General features: G+C 38.9%; 1 protein-coding gene across 9 annotated transcripts in view; it reads left to right on the top strand.

The window, feature by feature from the left end:
- The window catches only part of UBE2W (ubiquitin conjugating enzyme E2 W), a 119,429-nt gene that overhangs the window by 86,032 nt on the left and 13,214 nt on the right, over nucleotides 1-20,183 (top strand). Inside the window, exon 7 of one of the 9 annotated variants that reach the window (XM_025001724.2) lies at nucleotides 2,813-9,997. The exons of 7 other annotated variants lie outside the window; for them this stretch is intronic. In XM_025001724.2, the coding sequence (XP_024857492.2) occupies nucleotides 2,813-2,914 (102 nt within the window). In that variant the 3' untranslated portion in view covers nucleotides 2,915-9,997. Of the gene's footprint in view, nucleotides 1-2,812; nucleotides 9,998-20,183 lie in introns of those variants that run through there. One more of the 9 variants, NM_001099122.3, reaches the window with a different exon arrangement.

Below are 20,183 nucleotides of genomic sequence, written 5' to 3'. Positions count from 1 at the left end.
AATATTAAATATAAACGACTTAGTGTCATAAATGATCGCTTTTCACTGATGAGAGTGTAGATCTGTGGTTCCTGAAACATTTTCCTTAAGGTGATAGATAAATGAACAGTATAGTTTAAGATGACTATTGAGTATTGGCTCCAGAAAACTAGACTTATAAGAACTAAATTGACATAATGTTTAGATATTATGTCCAGTAGACTGATGAGATGGTAATTTGGGGAAGAGTAGAGGAATGTTTTTGTATAAAACTACAGAGTACATTCTGGTTCCATTCAACTGGAACATTTCCTTTAGGACAGTTAAGGATTATAAGGGGATAGGAACGCAAAATTATCTCAGGGTAGTATAACAATTCCTTTTCTCCTTGCTTGATATGTATCTGAAGGTTTACCTCTGTTAGTTGTGAACCTTTTTATTTGTACTACCTTTTAGTGTTATACAACCACTTTCTAAATTCCTGAGTCCAAACTTTCACTCAGTTTAATTCTTTGCCCTTTATTTTCTGTGGGATAGCAGTTCTGTGATCTACTGTGTAATCTTTCTTGAATCAGTTCATCAGAGGAAAACTTTTAATTCCCTAAACTGTTGAGACACAAACTTAACTGTAAAGATTTATTTTTGTTTTTCTTGGAAGTGGAATCCCGCTTCATATCTACTGACCTCTTACTCTGTTCCTTTACTTCTTGTCTTCTGTCCATGGGTATATTCAGGGAGGTGATTTCCAAAAAAATGTGATAGTTTTTATACTTTGGGGAAAATTAAGTGATCTTCTAATGTAGTTCTCTCATTCATAATTTCCAGAGACCCAGTGAAGTTAGCCATGGTAGGTGTCACCTCTTAAGAACTGCTAATTTGTATATTATATTTGAGGATATAATTTTAGTAGGGTCTTCTCTAGTTCCAGAAAAAGTTTAAGTGGTTTATGATAAGATTTTTTTTTAGGCCATAATTTTGCCACAAATATTGTAGCCAAGAGGTTAAACATAATTGTGTTCTTTCACCACCTTTTATAGACCTATACTTGTCTTGACCCAAGATAGGTTAACTCTAACAACCTTTTTTGGGGGGGAAAGCCAAAACTAGGAAACTATTCCCTCTGTTAACAAATGAATTTTTTCCTTCTTAGTGATTCTCTTATTTAGGGAAAAGGTCGACAGGGGTTTGGGTCATTACCTGTCTCCATATTGAACTTTTACTTATAGATTCCTTATTAGCCATATAACCATCATGAATATATAATGTTTCAGTCTATGGGTCCAGCTAAAGTTCCTCCCCAGTAGTTTGACATCCTAGGTAGATTTTAGTGGCATCTCTTAGCTTAGCGATTTAAATGTGATTAGTTTTAGTACTTTGAAGAAGGAAATGGCAACCCAATTCCAGTGTTCTTGCCTGGAAAATCCCATGGATGGGGGAGCCTGGTGGGCTGCTGTCTATGGGGTCGCACAGAGTCAGACATGACTGAAGTGACTCAGCAGCAGCAGTTTTAGTACTAATTTCAAGAACCCTAGTGTTATAAAATACTCTACTGGAGAAGTGAGGTTTTAAGAAACCTCCTCATATTCTGAAGCTTGTTCTGATCCACGACAAACATATCTTCTTTATTTCAAGATCCGCAGTCATTCAAGGAACAGATATGTGTATATATATTGGCTATTCTCTGCAGCATGCTGGATTTTAGTTCACTGACCAGGGATCAAACCTGCCTCCCTTGAATTGGGAACACAGAATCTTAAACACTGGACCACCAAGGAAGTCCCATAAGACATACACTTTAATGTGGCAGAGGCTGTAAACTGTTTACTTGATCTCTTCTTAAAGATGTTATTTACTTATTTAAAGGATTCTAATGACTTAGATACAGCTTATTTTTAAAATTTAGTCTATTTCACCATTTATATTACCCTTAAGGTGTATAGGATTGTGAAATGTTTCACTAATTTGCCCAGCATAGAAGTCAGATTTACTGCTTTTTAGTTCTCATTGCGTCTTTATGAGCAATATATCAATCCTAATAGGGGGTGGTTTGTGTAAAACATTTTGGCCAGTTTTTCAGAATTTTCTCCTTGAGAGCTTTCACAACTTTGAGTTAGTTGCCACTGGTCTTAAATCTTTCTAAAGGTACTTCATAAATAATAACTAATCGTCACGATCCTTCAAATATGTTTTGTGAGGTAAGTGTTGTGAAATAAGTGATGAACCCACCAGAATTTATGTTACATAAATGTGTTGAAGCTATCAGAAGGTGTCACTAACTCTTTGGGATTTTTTAAAATGACCTCCTTTGCATATATATATATATACTTCCTGAAAATTTATTTTCTGAAGAGAAGTTAATAACATTTACTGTTGATTGACTTAGAGATTATTCCTCATTTGTAAAGTTACTTCCTTCAGACACGACTTGTATTAGTCTTTGTTAAGCAGTGTGACAGTGTTGGTTGTGAGTTTACTTGCCATCTCATTATAGTTTTAAATTGTTACCTGTAAAAAAATTCTCTGATGACTGGTAATCATTAATAGGTGCTAACACATATCAATTTATTATTTTAAATAGAACTTAACGTACTGATAATATCATTTTAAAATTTTTGCAAACTACCACTTCTCTGAAAACCTAGAGTTTGATTTGTTTGTAAATATATACTTGAACACAAAATGGACTCCTTTGCAGGGGATCCAGGGAGATGAGTCAGAAACGTAAACCATGTTCTTCTTGCTACTTGAAATTTTCGCTGTATTAGACTGACTTGTAACTTTTACTTATGCATGCTTGATTGTTTTAATTATCTTTTTTCTCCTTTTCTTAAAGATGATACTTGTTGATGCCACTGTTCTCATCCTCCTAGCAGAAGATAGTCCTACTGAGAAAATGAGCACTTTGATCATTCAGTCTTTGAACTTTAACCTTTGACTGGAAGTGACCTATAGGCAATGAAGACTGCTTCCTTTGACTGCATTTTTACTCGTGTGCATTCGGGGCGCATGTTGATCGCTGGTTGAGTCCAGGCAACTGACATGCTTTGATTAGTCATACAGTATTAATGCAGGTGTCAGGAAATGTCAAATATAATTCCATTTTTTATTTTTATTTTTTTAAGCTTTTGAAAAGTTCCAGGTCCTCATGTATTGTGCAATAACAATGACTTCCTTGGCGGTTTTGTGACGTTCATTGCCGGCAATGGACGTTGTAACAGGAAAAAATTTCACCCTTCTGCCACTCAATGATTAATGCGTGATAGGGCCTATGACATGAACTTAACGGTTAGAGTGGGATTATAAATAAAGTGAGGGATCCAGCATTACTCTGAAAGTCACCCCAACTGCTCATATTTGGATTCTATGCACTGTGAACCTAAGGTTAACAGCATGACTTAACATGCGTCTTTAAAGGACTGTAATGAAAGATCATTGCGTATTTATTGAATTGTTTATATCTGTTGTCAAATTGTTTTGACATGGACGGTTTTCAAGTAACATTGGCAGAGAGGTACAATATGTTATCCCTATGGTGAAAATAAATTCGTTTGTTGTACATAGTTCCTCAATCTCTGAAGTAAAGGTATGAGTAATATAGGGTATAAGTGGTTTAATCAAGGCTTTATTTTGGAAGTAAGAAAAATGGCAGTGATTATTAAACTGCTATAGTCCATAATTTGGGCTTATTGTTTGTACATTATCAATTTTTTCCAAATAGATGACACTCTGTTACTTCCTGCTAGCCATCAGCATGAGCCCTACTGCCTAAACACTATTTCATTTATTTATGTTTGGAAAATCCATAAACATTTTTGTTTGCAATTTTGTTTCTTTTGTTATGTTTGAAGTCAAGTTTGAATGTTATGATACTTTTAATTGAAAAACTTTTGTCAAGTTTTTTCTTGTAAATTTTCTTTACTTGTAAGTATCATCTTGTCCTACTATCCTGTACCCTAAAATAAGAAATACATTTTTGACAGAGGCTTAATGTTTTAACAAAAGAGTGTGGACATTTTTATTTTAAATTTTAGGCAAAAGTACACTATAGAACGGTATGTTTGCTTATTTGTCTCACACAGCCATACAGGTTTTTTTTTCTAGAGGGATTTGTTTTGTTCTGTTTTGTTGTTATTTAAGACTTCACTTACAGGTAGACAACATTTTTCTATAGAAAAAAAATTGTTTGAAAGGTCCAACTCTCAGTACCATGTAAGTTAATGATACTGCAACTAGGTTCTCTTTTTAAAAAGCAATTAATGTATTTTATAAATTACCTTTTCGCATATGCAAAATCTGTTTCTACTACAATGTTATTTTTACTAATGCCTGTTGTTGCACTCTATGACATATCCTACAGTGAATATATGAATCAATTTGGGCTTAAAAATGAAAGCCAGTTGGCTGAAAGGTTTGAAATATGTACCCCAGCAAAACCATCCAATCAATAATTGGCAGATAATATTTTAAAAATTGTTTTTAATCTCTGTATAGATGAAATTTTGTAGCTTTGTACATGTTGTTAATTAAGGGCATATAATTTTACACTCTAAAAGTATAATTGTTGAACTCAGGGGTGGGTAGACTTCAAAAATACGTCTGCTGTAGAAATTAACTTGAAAAAAATTTTAAACTATGGCCAGCCACCAAATTGTGGACACTGTTTATACTGCTAGTTATTAATAGCAACTACCACGGTTCAAAATTAAAAACATTTTTGTTCTGTCTTGCCTAGATGTATGTAAGTTCTCTCAGCAGTCTCTTATCAGTCCTATTAGTTGGCCAGTTTAGCTAAGACAAAAAAAATGTTTTTTGGAATGCTTTGAACTGCTCTTAGTTTTTAACTGCTTTTTAATATGAAAATTGCAGCTGTAAATGATGTATTTTTCATATTTTACATAACTGCTCTAAACTACTGACTGATTCACTTGGTCATTTTCCTGGGTGGGGTGGGGGAAATCTCTCTCCATACTGCTGGTCCTCTTACTAAAATCCTTTTATAAGGAAATGACCTGTGGCATTTATTCACCAAAGGAATTAATATACCAGGTCAAAGGATAACATTGCTATCATATAGATTAATAGGTCATATATAGTCTCAATTGAATTTTTTAATATGAATAATAATATTTTAACATACCTCTCTCTCTGCATAGAGATACCATAAAATAAATTAAGATGACGAAAAGGAAAGTAGAGGAGAACCAAATAACTCTGGTACATTTTATGGTTTAAGGGAAAGAAGACAGGACGAAATATTCTAAAACATAGATGCACCAACCATTCAGAATTTGCAGTCTGATAACACCTGCGTTACTTCCTTGAACTTTAGGAATCACTGAAAACTCATGTGCACTTAGATTTAGTTAATTTTAAATATGTTACATTATTAAAAGATGTAAAGATGTTTACCTAAGTCACTGCTCAAGAAGGGGCAATTACCGACTTTGTAATAATAAAAAGAATATTTCTCTGTAATACGTTGTTGAATAACAACCAGAATACCAAGCAAGTGTGTACATAGGAACATGCTACTTCCCTCTTGCCCGCATTCCCTCTGTGAGGCACTGTCTGCTGTAGAGCTCTACAGAATTAGACCTTCAGATTTAGACAGCATGGACTCTCTTCCTTTTTATTTATTTATTTATTTATTTTAAGGCCATTTTTCTGGTTTGCCAAATTCTGTTAAGGCAGTGATACATTCAGTTCCTTATTTTGCATGCTTAGATCACAAACTTGGTGCCCTTTCAAAAAATAAAAAGTCAAGTAGGTAATTAATGCCATAGATTTTAAAGAGAGAAATGGTTTTCAGTTTTTTAAGATAAATTTTTAAAAACAAATTTTATGGCAGTTCTCTTAAGGAATTTAAATTCCTCCTTTTTAGCCAGCAGGGAAATAAGACTTTTTTTTTTAATCCCTGGAAGAAAATGCTAAAAATAGCTTTTATATACAGTTCATCTGGAGAAAGATCTTGATCTTTATTGTTTTGACTAGGTATATAAATATTTGGTACAAAGTAATGAGAATAGTTAGCTACTTTTTTCCCTTTTGAAATTTTAACTATATGCAAAAACATATATCATTAGATTCCTGTGGTGGATAATAATTTCTTCAGATTCTAAAACAGGTATCTAGTGACTGCTTAATTGTTCCCAGGTTGCATCAAAGATAAATTGAAATGAGTAATGGTATGAAAATGGTATGTAACCACATATTACTTGTTTCTGGTAATCAAGTCTTATTTTTTAAAAAGCCTATTGTTTTTGAGAATTGAGACATTTAAAACTTGTTAAAGCTTCTTCCTAAAAATAGAAGAGAAGAGGAGGTACTGTGTGTTTAAAAAAAAATTTTTTTTTTTAATAAAGAATTCGGTGTCACTAGTTCTCAGCCTTTATGGTTACTGCTGCTTATATTTCTCCATCTCACTTTTTTTTAGTTTTTTGTACATATTTTAGCTGAATGCATAAGGTTTGTAACTTGTGTATGCACGTTTATTTTCAGAAAGAGCTGAGGCTTGACTGAATGTCCCTTTGAGGATTCTTTGCTACCAAAAGCCAGCTGCTGCACTATTCTTTTATGCTGATACCTTTGCATAATTAAGGTCTGTGAAGAAGGTGACTTTAATCCGCACCTCCTGGCTCTAGTCCTCTTTGCAGTCTTTGTTTTTATTCCTCCTTTATTTTTCTACCTTCTCATCTCACAGGTATCAGTGGATCAGTCTTCAGTGCCCCTCTGACCACTCAGTTTTTCTCCCCTATTCCCTCCCTTCTTTCCTCCCTTCCCCTTTACTCTCCCTCTCCCATTCTTGAGAATAGGAAATCCAGAGGGTTATTAAAATTATATCCAAAAAAAGTTTTAATAAAAAGACTCCATCCTACAAAAATTTCTGATAAATAATTTTAGTCCATCAGTAGATGGCTAAACTTGTTGAATAATTGCTTGATAAATACGCTGTCAGTTAGCTCTAATTTAGTTCTTAAATACTGATATTGAGGGAATTTTGTTTACTTTCTGGATGTGACTCTCTCAAAGCCTTTTTTTTTTAAGATTTTTTTTTGATATGAACCATTTTTAAAGTCTTTTTTGAATTGGTCACAATACTGCTTCTGTTTTATGTTTTTTTATTTTTTTGGCCCTGAGGCACGTGAGATCTTAGTTCCCCAACCAGGGATCGAACTCACACCACCTACATTGGAAGGTAAAGTCTTAAGCACTGAAACACCAGGGAAGTCCCTCGAAGACAAATTATTGCCCTAATGAATTAAATTACTTATTTTGATGAACATGCTTTTCCTTTTAAGTTTTTAACATTTAATGATTAAATGTTAATCATTTTTGAGAGTTGGATGGAACTATTTTTTAAAAATAATTTGTGGGAGATTTTTATCTTCTCAGCAGAATTTAAAGACAGACTTATATACACCCTTATCACTAAGGTCCATGGAATCTAAATTTGTACTTCAAACTTAGATCTCTGTCCTTCAAGTTGAAGTTCTAGTTCTGACTGTGCTCCTGATAATTTAGATTTTTTTTTTTAATTTCATTCTCTAATGGTAGTATTGCAACTTTTATTTGGGGTTGAATCTCAAAAATTATTACATGAATATCTTTTTTATAAAAAATTTTTTGTTAGTAAAACAGTGTGATATCTGAAGCTATTTTGACTGTGGCGGGAATGTCTGAATAGACGTCAGTACATCCTCACGTACCAGAACTCGAGTTTTGCAAGTTCAATGCAGTTGATTGGAGAAAGGAGAAGCAGTTCTTGTTCTGTTTCTTGGTATACACATCATCAGGGGTTTTGAGAAAACTGCTCCTACAATAATTCTCAGAGCTGTTTTCTCAAAGGCAAAAGTGTGGCTTCAAAACTCACAGGGCTTTGGCTTGTCAGGTGCGACTTGTCAGATTTCATGGCACATCAAATAATTGAAGAATCCTGCCTCTCTAATTAAAAACCTGAAACAGGGCAAACAAAGAATTTGGTAGATTGTTTCAGATACCTAGAAATGCAAGTCTCTTCATGGTTAACCACAGATTGTTTACATAATGCAAATTGTTTGTCAAGCTCAAGGTAACACAGTTATTTGAATAGATTATTAGGTCAGTTATCTAGTAGCCAAGAGTTAGATGCATGTTCAAGTTATAATGAATTTTTTATTTTTAGTTGGTACCATTTTTCTCTAAATATTCAGAAATACAAATTGTGCATTTTATTAATAGGAATGAAAGCTCATGCTGGAAGATTTGCATAGGGTGGATGTATATATTTTATAAAATCAAGTTGTAAAATATGTAAAGCTATTGCTTTTTAAATAGAATATAAATGTTGACAGATAAATCTATATATTATATATTTTTAAATACATGTATGAAACTTTTGTTAGTTGAATATAAACTACATTGTGTGCTTTATGGAACTCAGTAACTTTTAATAATAAAGCAGTTGTCATTGATTTCTTTTTTTGTAGACTTCAATGCTAAATTGGATAGATATTAAAACTTTTTGTAGTTTATAATAATGTGAAAAATTACATAGTAGTTCCCCTTTGCAAAAGACTGTGATCTTTAAAAGATTATGGAGATAGTAATGTGTCCATTTCCAAAATGAATACAACAGAATGAAGATAGTCACTAAAGCACTTTGTTTATTTAAAGATCATCTTTGCTTATTAGTGTAGCCTAGTATATTTGAGTGATTCTTCATGCTTCAATTAATTAAGTCCTGGTTAAAGACTGGGCATTTTCAGAAAAGATGGAAATTGAGACCAGACTTCGAGTTAATCATGAGTCTGGTGCTCCTGAACTTCAGGCTGGATATGCTGTAAAGAACTTGCAGATACTTTACCAAGTGTACAGACAGATCAACTAACTTATATAACTGAGGGGCTCCTGAAGCTCTGAAAAGAAAGAAATAAGCAGAAGGGAATATCTCCACATCTCAGATATTCCTGGCAGGAAGAAATTCAGTGTGCCCTGCTGCTAGTCTTAAGTTTTCTTTGCACAGGAGATCTGCTTGCCCAGGAACACCGTACTCCTCCACTGGGGCAGCCAGGCTACCATAAAGCTCTTTTATCTCTGCAAGCTGTTTCTACAGCCCCAAACAACTAGATGAGTAGCTGATTAGATAAATGCAAGGTTTGTCTTTGTACTTTGATGGCCCTCTCTTCCTCTTTTATAATCCTTAAAATAATTTCTACCTCTCACAGAAGGGATGACTTTTCTCCACTAGTTTAAGCTATGTGGATAAGTGGTCTTACTGAAATCCTCCCTGTATTCCATAGTACTTTTCACACTGAGGTAACACATGGCAAAATTAAACATTGACTGAATAAAAGTGTCAAATAAGGAAAGCTGAAATAAGGCAGAAAATACCTTTCATACATGTACTTGACCTTCAAGTGCTTAATGTAGGTAAATACATGTAATCATACATGATGCTAATATGGATGATTGTCCTACAGAAGAGGTATCCAGCTTAACATTAAAAATCTCTTTATCTCTACTTTCAACCTCCCAAATGTCTGTTTCTCTTTTCTGTTATAGTTAATTGCATTCCTATCCAACCTAATTATACAAATGAAGAATCTAGCACTATTTACCAGTCTTCTCTGACATTTTTCATCAAGTCCTGCTGAGCCTGTCTTTTTAAACCATCTCTGGTATTTTCTCCTTTTCTCCAGTCCCTTTGTTGACTTTTCATTACCTGGCCCTGTGTTCTCAGGCTGCTCTTCAGCCCCCTACACACCTTGTTCCATAGATAACAGCACAAAAAGACTACTGTGTTCTTTAATGTTCTTCCCTGTTGCTGGAATGTTCATTATCTCCTTTTCTACTGTCAAGGTCCACTACGAATTTAGTTATAAGGTTATCATCTTTGTCCTTCCCTTTTAGAAGGCTGTCCTACCAGCCTTCTGTCCTGAATGCTTTCCACTGGGACGATGTCTCACTTGTGTTTGTGTACCCAGCACTGTGGCACACGGTACCTATCACAAAAGCTTTTAATAAATGTTAGTTGAATTAACCTGATTGTACTTGTATTTTTATCCCAGCTTTTTCAAGGAAACATAGGCACTAGCAGTTTTTGAACAAATCTAAAGCAAACCATCATCTGTGTGAAATGTTAGAACACCCTACCTTTACTGTCCCAGACAGTTTGAAAAAATTTGCTTTAATCATGAGTCATTCTTAATTGGCTTTGTTTTTTTATAAAATGCCTTATCTTTGAGGTAAATTGCTTGAATATGTTCACAAATTAAGAATATGATTATTTTAAACAATATATCTGCGGAACTCTGAGATCATAAAAATAAGCCTAACAGTCGTTAAGGTTAAGAATGGGCATTAAGCAAATACTTAGTGATGACCTATCCTATATCAAGAAAGGTGGCAGGTAAGAAAAGTATATATCTTCCAAGGGCCTATAATAAGATAGATAATACAAAAGTGCTGAATGTGAAGGGGTACAGATAAATGGCATGCATGCATGTGTGTGCTCAGTCTTCTGTGATTCTCTGCAACCCCATGGACTGTAGCCTGTCAGGCTCCTCTGTCCATGGGATTTCCCAGGCAAGAATACTGGAGTGAGTTGCCATCTCCTTCTCCAGGGGATCTTTCTGACCCAGGGGTCAAACCTGCATCGGCACACTGATTCTTTACCACTGAGCCATCTGGGCCCACAGATAAATGGTAGTTTCTGACAATCAGAGGAACAAGTTATGTCATGGCTTGAAAAATACAAACTTTATGGATGAATTCTAGGCAAGTACAAAGGTTTCAAGTACAGAAGCTCTAGGACAGGACTTGTCTGAAAGTCAACCCAAAGGATGGTGTGGCTGGTTTAGAGACGGGAGCAGAAGCCAAAAGCCAAATGATGTAGGACTTCATGAATCAGGGTAAGACTAAAATTGATTTTTCATGGCTTCCATGGGCCTAGCAGGCAAAGTTGCCATTGTTCTCAGGGCATTTGCCAGTTAGGAGGAAATTAGGAAACTGAGCCCCTGTTTGGGCAACATCATAGGGATGTTTGCCTAGCAAAGTCCAGAACATCCCCAAATGGGTCTAAGCTACTCTGCCAACATCCCACCCATCAAAACTAACATAAAGCCAGAGCCCAGTAGAACTCCACTCCCAGAGGAAGGATCACTTGGGAAAACAGCCCTGATTCAAACTTGCACCCTGGAGTGGTTTGGGGAATGTCAGACTGGATGTATATTAAGATGAAGTCCCTGACTGGCTGTGTCCTCCCGAGGAGATCAAAAGCAATTGGAAGTTTCTCTCTGAAGAAAGCCTCAAGTTATTCCTGTATAACTTGAGTGATTCATTTCAATTCAGTGATCTGTACACAAAGATTACCTGGAAACAAGATACCAGGGTAAAAAAGCAGAAAAAATAGACCTAGAAAGCATTTAAAGTGGGGGGGGTGGGGAGTGACACTATCTGATATGGTTTACTGCTCTGCACGCCACCCCATGTTGCTAGCTTCTCAAGAACAAGAACCTGTCTTGTTTAACTTTTTACACATTCAAATACCGAGTCTGTGCTGGGTCCCCAGGAGGTTATGATCTGGCAGGGAGGGGAGGACAGGGATGTCATAGGGTAATAATAGGATGCAGAGTGAGCATCAAAGCAGGCCCAATCATAAAATAGATAACTAATAACCTACTCAACCAGTCCCTCCTAAAGGAAATCAATCCTGAATATTCATTGGAAGGACTGTTGCTGAATCTCCAATACTGTGGCCACTTGATGCAAAGAACCGACTCACTGGAAAAGACCCTAATGCCAGGAAAGATTGAAGGCAGGAGGAGAAGGGGGTGACAGAGGATGAGATGGTTGGGTGGCATCACCGACTCAATGGACATGAGTTTGAACAAGCTCCAGGAGTTGGTGATGGACAGGGAAGCCTGGCATGCTGCAGTCCATGGGGTCGCAAAGAGTCGGACACGACTTAGCAACTGAACGACAAGAACTACTGTGTAACACAGGGACGCTACTCGAATGACGTACACAGGAAAGACTCTGAAAGAGTAGATACATGTGTATAATTGATTCACTTTGCTGTGAAACGTCAGAAACTAATATGACACTGTAAGTCCAACTATACTCCCCCAAAATAATTTTTTTTAAAAGGAATAATCAAAGCTAAGGGAGTCTGGAAAGAATTCCAGGGGAGCTGAAGAGTATTTGCATCTGAGATAAAGCATACAGCAAATATAAAAACCAAGGGTGAGAGGGAACTGTGCAGCGTGAAATTTGAATGAGGGAAAATACAAGATAAAACTAAAGCTAGAACATGAAAGACCAGGTTATAGAGTTTTGATTTTATCTTATGGGCAGTAGTGACTGACAGAATCAGATTTGCACTTCAGAAAAGTTACCTTGGCCATGGGTTGGAAGAGTTACAACAAGAGGCTTAATTGTAACGCAGACGGCAGATGACCCTGATGTGAATTGATTATAAAGCATTGGCATAAATATATACATCAATGGAACACAACAGAGAGTCCAAAGGTAATTTTCAAAAGAAATGCCATGGTACTTCTAGGGGGGAAGGTTATTCTATTCAACACGTGGTACTAGTGCATTTGAAGAATCCTACCTCACACCATATACAAACATTAATCCCAAATGAATCATACACCTAAATTAAGAGTAAAAACTGAAATTTCTTTAAGAAACTGAGAAAATCTGAGATCTTGAATTTGGCAAAGACTTCTTAACTATGACACAAATCATCAAAAGCAATTGATTAAAAAAAGATGCTCAATGTTGCTTATTATCAGAGAGATGAAAATCAAAACTCAAGATTGATCACCCCACCGTAGTCAGAATGGCCATCAGAAAGTCTACAAGTAAAGGCTGGAGAGGGTGTGGAGAAAATGGAATCCTCCTACACTGTTGATAGGAATGTGAATTGGTACAGCCACTTTGGAGAACTGTGTGGTGGATCCTTAGAAATTTAGAACTGCCATACGATCCAGGGCATGTATCCAGAGAAAACTCTAATTCGATGGGATAATATGCATCCCAGTGTTCATAGCAGCACTGTTTGCAGTGGCCAAGACATGGAAGCAACCTAGGTGTTCATGGACTGATAGAGATGATGTGATGTATATATATATACACACATAGGGATACATGCTGCTGCTGCTAAGTCGCTTCAGTCATGTCTGACTGCGACCCCGTAGATGGCAGCCCACCAGGCTCCCCCGTCCCTGGGGTTCTCCACGCAAGAACACTGGAGTGGGTTGCCATTTCCTTCTCCAGTGCATGGACAGCAGCCTACCAGGGACTTTCCAGGCAAGAGTACTGGAGTGGGTTGCCATCACCTTCTCCGATATATATACATACATATATATATGTGTGTATACACACACACAATAGGGTGTTAACCATAAAAAAGAATGTAATAATGCCATTAGCAGCAACATGGATGGACCTAGGGATTATCATAGTAAGCCAGTCAGTCAGTCAGTTCAGTCGCTCAGTCGTGTCCGACTCTTTGCGACCCCATGAATCGCAGCACGCCAGGCCTCCCTGTCCATCACCAACTCCCGGAGTTCACTGAGACTCACGTCCATCGAGACAGTGATGCCATCCAGCCATCTCATCCTCTGTCCTCCCCTTCTCCTGCCCCCAATCCCTCCCAGCATCAGAGTCTTTGCCAATGAGTCAACTCTTCGCATGAGGTGGCCAAAGTACTGGAGTTTCAGCTTTAGCATCATTGCTTCCAAAGAAATCCCAGGGCTGATCTCCTTCAGAATGGACTGGTTGGATCTCCTTGCAGTCCAAGGGATTCTCAAGAGTCTTCTCCAACACCACAGTTCAAAAGCATCAATTCTTCGGCGCTCAGCATTCTTCGCAGTCCAACTCTCACATCCATACATGACCACAGGAAAAACCATAGCCTTGACTAGACGGACCTTTGTTGGCAAAGTAATGTCTCTGCTTTTCAATATAAGTCAGAGACAACTATCATATGATGGCACTTGTATTTAAAATATGATACAAATGGACTTATTTTCAAAATAGAAACAGACTCACTCAGACACAGAGAAGGCAATGGCAATCCACTCCAGTACTCTTGCCTGGAGAATCCCAGGGACGGGGGAGCCTGAGGGGGGGTGCCGTCTGTGGGGTCGCACGGTCAGACACAACTGAAGCGACTTAGCAGCAGCGGCACAGACAGACCTAGAAAACAAACCTAGGATTACCAAAGGGGAAAGGAGTTGGGGGTGGGATGATGCATGGATAAAGAAGATGTGGTGTATGTATATATAGACATATATATGTACACATGTATTACACACAATGAGATGCCATTCTGCCATAAAAAGATGGAAATTTGCCATTTACAACATGGATTGACTTGAAGGGTTTATGCGTAGTGAAATGGGTCAAAGGAAGACAGGTGCTGTGTGTTGTCGTATGTAGAATCCAAAGAATGACATAAAGTAATGAATATAACAGAAAGGAGTGGACTCGCAGATACAGAGAACAAACTCCATTACCAGTGGGGAGACGGAAGAGGAAGGGGGACAAGATGTGGATAGGGGATTAAGAGATGCAAACTACTATGTATAAAATAAGCTACGAATTGTATAGCACAGGGAATATAGCCAGTATTTTTAATAACTATAAATGGAGTATGAGCTTTAAAAACTGAATTATTGTTTTGTATACCTGAAACTTACATGCTGTTGGTAAATCAGCTAAACTTCAATTAAAAAAAAATAAACCAGGGATTTCTGGGGCAGTTCAGTGATGAGGACTGTGTGCTTCCACTTCAGGAAGCATGGGTTCAAGCCCTGGTTGGGGAACAAAGATCCTGCATAACATGCGGACAAAAAAGAAATCAGATACCTGTTTGATACCTATAGATACCTGGAGAATATAGAGTGGTGAGAAGAGGTGTGAATAAACTTATGGAGGTGATGGATATGTTCTTTTTCTTATCTTGATTTCACAGGTGTGCATATACGTGTGTGTGTATATATATGTATATACGCCTATTTATAAACTCATTACATTGTACATTTTAAATATTTGTAGTTTATTGAACACCTTACCTCAATTAAACAGAATTAGTAAGCTTTCAGTAATAAAAAACTAAGAATGAAAATGGTCTGAAATAGGTATGAGAACATGAACAAATTTAACTGTCATCAACTTGCTCAAAAATCACAGCTTAAAAGTGATGGAGCTGGAATTTAAATCTGAATCTGACACCACTCCCTGCCACCAGAGGAGGAAATGGCAACTCATTCCAATATTCTTGCCTGGAGAATGCAATGGACAGAGGAGTCTGGTGGGCTACAGTCCATGGGGTCGCGAAAGAGTCAGACACAACTCAGCAACTAAACAACAATAACAACCAGAATTGATCTCACTACTTCAAATAAGAGAATGGAATTTACTCTCCGGTTTAGGTCAAAGATTTTTCAAGCTGTTTCTCACAGCTCTAGGAATTCCTTGGAATTACCTCAGGGAAATATTTGAGTATGTTTCACATTGATGGTCTGTATATGTTTGCATTAGGAGAAAGGGTTTGCTGTTTAGAACAAGTTAGAGAAGCACTGGTTTAGACACTCCTTTTAATAATACCTGTGGTTGAATTCACTTTTTCCAGCAGCCACATCACACTTGATTTTGATTGGTGAAGCTGTATTTTTCATGTTGCTTATATCTGTGTAGGGTTTTTTTTCCCCCTTAATTGTATTGTTTTGTCCCCAGTAAAGTTCATTACTTATTTGAGGAAGCTTCCACCTTGATTGGGCTTCCCTGGTAGCACAGCGATTAAGAATCCACCTGCCAATGCAAGAGACGCAGGTTCGATCTCTGGGTTGGGAAGATGCACTCCAGTTTTCTTGCCTGGAAAATCCCATGGACAGAGGAGCTGGGTGGTCTGCAGCCCATGGGGTCAAAAAGAGTCGGACACGACTTAGCAACTAAACAACAACAACAAAGTGTGTTACTTATTCGTGTCTTTTCACCTTTAGTCCTGCTGTGTGTTTTTTTGTTTGTTTGTTGAGCCTTGTGTTTTTTTGTTTGCTTTTTTCCCATCTTGTACCATATTCTCTCTCCTTCCTTTTCAATATCACCTCAGAGCCTCTGTTCTACATCTTTCCCATGTTTAAAACAAGCAAAGGACAGCAGGCTACAGTATCTGTAGCCCAGTGTGTTATTTAACCTACTAATGCTTTTCCGTCACACATTAAACTATCACCTCTCAGGCCATATTTCTGTATAGTTTTATCAAAGAAAGGAGATGCTGATTTTCTGGTGCAACTTGTTTTTGGTGAGCTTCTGCTGGTTCCAAATGGTCATTCCTTTGGTTTCTATTTGAATAAGTAAATTCTATGTATTGTTATGTAATTTTTAATCTGCTGAAATGTACATTTTCACTCTAAAAATATCTCAGAGTGACCAAACAGTGATGGTGTCAGTGAGGGCGCACCGCTCCCATCTCCCTTCCTGAAGTAACTTGCTGGTCAGCTGCAGACAGTGTACTTAGCTGGTACCTACCCCTAACTGAAGCCCTTCAGGGATAATCTGCCTTGGTTTTAGAACCAAAGTCAGCCTTTTTTGAAGCGTACATGCATGCTAAATCACTTCAGTCATGTCTGACTCTTTGCAACCCTATGAATTTCAGGCAGGAATACTGGAGTGGGTTGCCATGCTCTCCTCCAGGGGATCTTCCCCACCCAAGGATCGAACCCTTGTCTCTTACATCTCCTGCATTGGCAAACGGGTTCTTTACCACTAGTGTCAACTGGGAAGCCCCTTTCCCAACTATCTCCCAGCCAATAACTAAGCTTGTGGGGGCCTGGCCCCTTCAGCCCAATGTGGGACCTTCTCCAAACAGGTAATACTTGCTCTAGATCTTCCCTTTAGGGGAGATCTGCATCTGCATCTCTCCATACCCAAATTTGCTATCTCCCCTTGTTCCCGTCACAGGTTTCATATTTGCATCGTAGTTTGGTTTTCCCAGCCTCATCCGACTTTTGTCTTCCACAAACTACATGACAAACCTCCCATGCTCCTAAATCAGTGTCCGCTTCCTCAACAACCCGAATCAGCACAGTTCGCACTGGGTGTTGTCGAAAAGATGATAAGACAGAGTTTTGAGACCTCATCGCTCACTGTCAGCCTGACAGGTGATGCCTGGGAATAACGTTCCATTGGAGGCCGTCTTGGACAGTACAGTGGTTCGTGCCTTTGGAAACTATGAGAGAACAATGGAATTGGCTGGCTTCTTAATTTTGTTGACCACTGATGGCCTGTTTGGGCCCCTATAGCTAAATCCCATTGATGAGTGGCCGAAACAACAGGAAATGATTTCTCACAGTGTTGGAGGCCGGGAACTCCAAGATCAAGGTGTTGGCAAAGTATCTGAAGCCTTTTCTGATAGGCAGCTGCCATCTCTGCCCCCGTGACCTCTTCCTGCACTCACAGAGAGACATAAGAAGTGACACACTGTTCTCTTCGTTGTTGCGATCCCATGGATGATAGCCCACCAGGGTCCTCTGTCCAGTCCACGGCTAGGCAAGAACACTGGAGTGGGTAGCCATTCCCTTCTCCAGGGGATCTTCCCAACCCAGGGGTCAAATCTGCCTTTCTGCATCAGGCATATTCTTTACGCCTGAGCCTCCTCGGAAGCCTCCAAAACCTAATTATTTCTGTACCCAACACTAGCACTTTGGGATTTAGGACTTTAACATATGAATTGGGGATTGGGTGAGAAGGGGAACACAGTTCGGTTTGTAGCACCCCTAATAGAAAGATAATGCAAAATTGAGGGCAGTTAACGCACAATGGAAAAATGTGTCTGAACACCAGAGGGCCTCTTTGTTAACTGCCAAGGACGATCTTATTTCCTGCAGTGGGAGAGAAGGAAAAGCTGGAGACCAAAGTTCAAAAGTAAAATAGCCTTCAGTTTCAAGGATATTTGAATGCTCAGCTGAGAGAGGTTTCCTATGCCAGGGTCAAAGCCCCAGCTGGAATAGTTTGAGACTTTGACACTTGGGATGGAGACATCTGGGTGGGTAACTCCAAATATTTTGGCTCCCTTGACCTCTGTGAAATTTTAGAGCCTGTAGAGGTGGCCTGACCCTCCCAATAAAGAGCGAAAATGCTGGGAATTCCCTGGCGACCCAGTGGTTAGGACTGGGTACTTTCGCCTCAGGGCCTGGCCAAAAAAAAAAGAGCTAAAATGCTTTCCCATGTGTAAGTCTAAGGTACAGCAGAACCTTCCTGAAATGTGCTGCAGAAATGGAAAGAAAGAATTACATATTTTTTAAATTTAAGTTTTCCCAGCGTTTGTGATGTAATTGACATACAACTGTATTAATTTCAAGTGTACAGTGTGGACTTCCTGGTGGCCCAGTGCTTAAGACTCCTCACTTCCACTGCAGGGGGTCTGGCTCTGATCTCTGGTCAACGAACTGAGACCCTGCCTGCCGCACGGTGTGGCCAAATAAATAAATATGCAATATGGTGATTTTATATATTTACATATTGTGAAATTATTACTTCAGTGTGGTCAGTTAATACTTCCATCACCTTACATAGCTACCATTTCTTTTTTGTAATGAACACATTTAAGATGTACTTTCTTAGCAACTTTTAAGTTTATAATATGTTTTGGGGTTTTTGTTTTTGGTTTTGGTTTTCTTTTAGCCTCAACACACAGCTTATGGAATCTTAGTTCCCCAACCAGGGACTGAACCTAGGCCACAGCACTGAAAACCTGGAATTCTGAACACTAGGCCACCCGGGAATTCCCTATTATACGGTATTATTACAATGTTGTACAGTTGCTCAGTCGTGTCCGACTCTTTGAGACCCTGTGAACTGCAGCACGCCAGGCTTCCCTGTCCTTCACCATCTCCCAGAGTTTGCTCAAACTCATGTTCATTGAGTCAGTGATGCGATCCAACCATCTCATCCTCTGTCGTCCCCTTCTCCTCCTACCTCACTGTATATTAGGCCCTCAGAACTTTTTCTGTGGTGCTGGAAAAGACTCTTGAGAGTCCCTTGGACAGCAAGGAGATCAAACCAGTAAATCCTAAAGGAAATCAACCCTGAATATCACTTGGAAGAACTGATGCTGAAGCTGAAGCTCCAGTAGTTTAGCTACCTGATGTGAAGAGCCAACTCACTGGAAAAGACCCTGATGCTGGGAAAGATTGAAGGCAGGAGGAGAAGGGGGCAACAGAGGATGAGGTTGCTGGATGGCATCACTGACTCAATGGACATGAGTTTGAGCAAACTCTGGGAGTTAGTGATGGACAGGGAAGCCTGGTGGGCAGCAATTCATGGGGTCACAAAGAGTTGAACACAATTGAGCGACTGAACAATAACAACAACAATTTATTCATCTTACTGGAAGTTTGCACTCTTTGATCAACATCTCCCCATTTCCCCCACCTCCAGCCCCTAGTAACCACTCATTTTCTACTCTCTGTTTCTATCAGAAAGAAAGCAGGACCAATTTAAAGAAAGTAAAGAACAGAAAAGAATGGAGAGAACTAAATGCGTGTGTGCTAAGTCTCTTCAGTCTTGTCTGACTCTTTTGTGATCCCATGGACTGTAGCTTGCCAGGATCCTCAGTCCATGGGATTCTCCAGACAAGAATACTGGAGTGGGTTGCTGTGCCCTCCTGCAGGGGATCTTTCTGACACAGGGATTGAACCCACGTCTCTTATGTCTCCTGTATCGGCAGGCAGGGTCTTTACCACTGAGCCACCATGGGTTTGAAATGTATGAAGTAACAGTTTCCCAAACGTGGGCTATCAGCCAAGGAAGGACAGTGCTCCTGAGAGAAAGGAAGCAGCTGTGGTGAACCCTACATGTAGCACAGCTTCCTGCCTGGAGAGGGTCTTCCAGGCTGCCTTGTGGGCAGGGGAGCTCGGTGGAGCCCCATCACCTCCTCTGTGAGGAGACAAAGCTGGAAGGCAAGGGGGGCCCAGCATAACTAGCATTGTCAGGTTCAAGCGCTGAGAAACAGGAGCAATGTGCAGAGAGTTCCAGCGTGGAACAGCGAGTTCCAGGTTGCAGGTGGCAGCCAGCAAGTCCTCAGCCTGTGAGAAAACCACATCTGAGTCTGAGAAAAGAACTGCGCCGAAAAAGGGCAACCCTAAGAGACGCCAAAGGGCCGAGAAGAGTTTGTATTCTCCCCAGCCAGAGAGGGGAACCCTGTAATATCT

This window comes from Bos taurus, chromosome 14 (assembly GCF_002263795.3).
Source record: "Bos taurus isolate L1 Dominette 01449 registration number 42190680 breed Hereford chromosome 14, ARS-UCD2.0, whole genome shotgun sequence".
Classification (NCBI taxonomy): Eukaryota; Metazoa; Chordata; class Mammalia; order Artiodactyla; family Bovidae; genus Bos; species Bos taurus.
The sequence above is the reverse complement of the archived record's forward strand: the minus strand, read 5'-3'. Positions and strand labels throughout refer to the sequence as shown.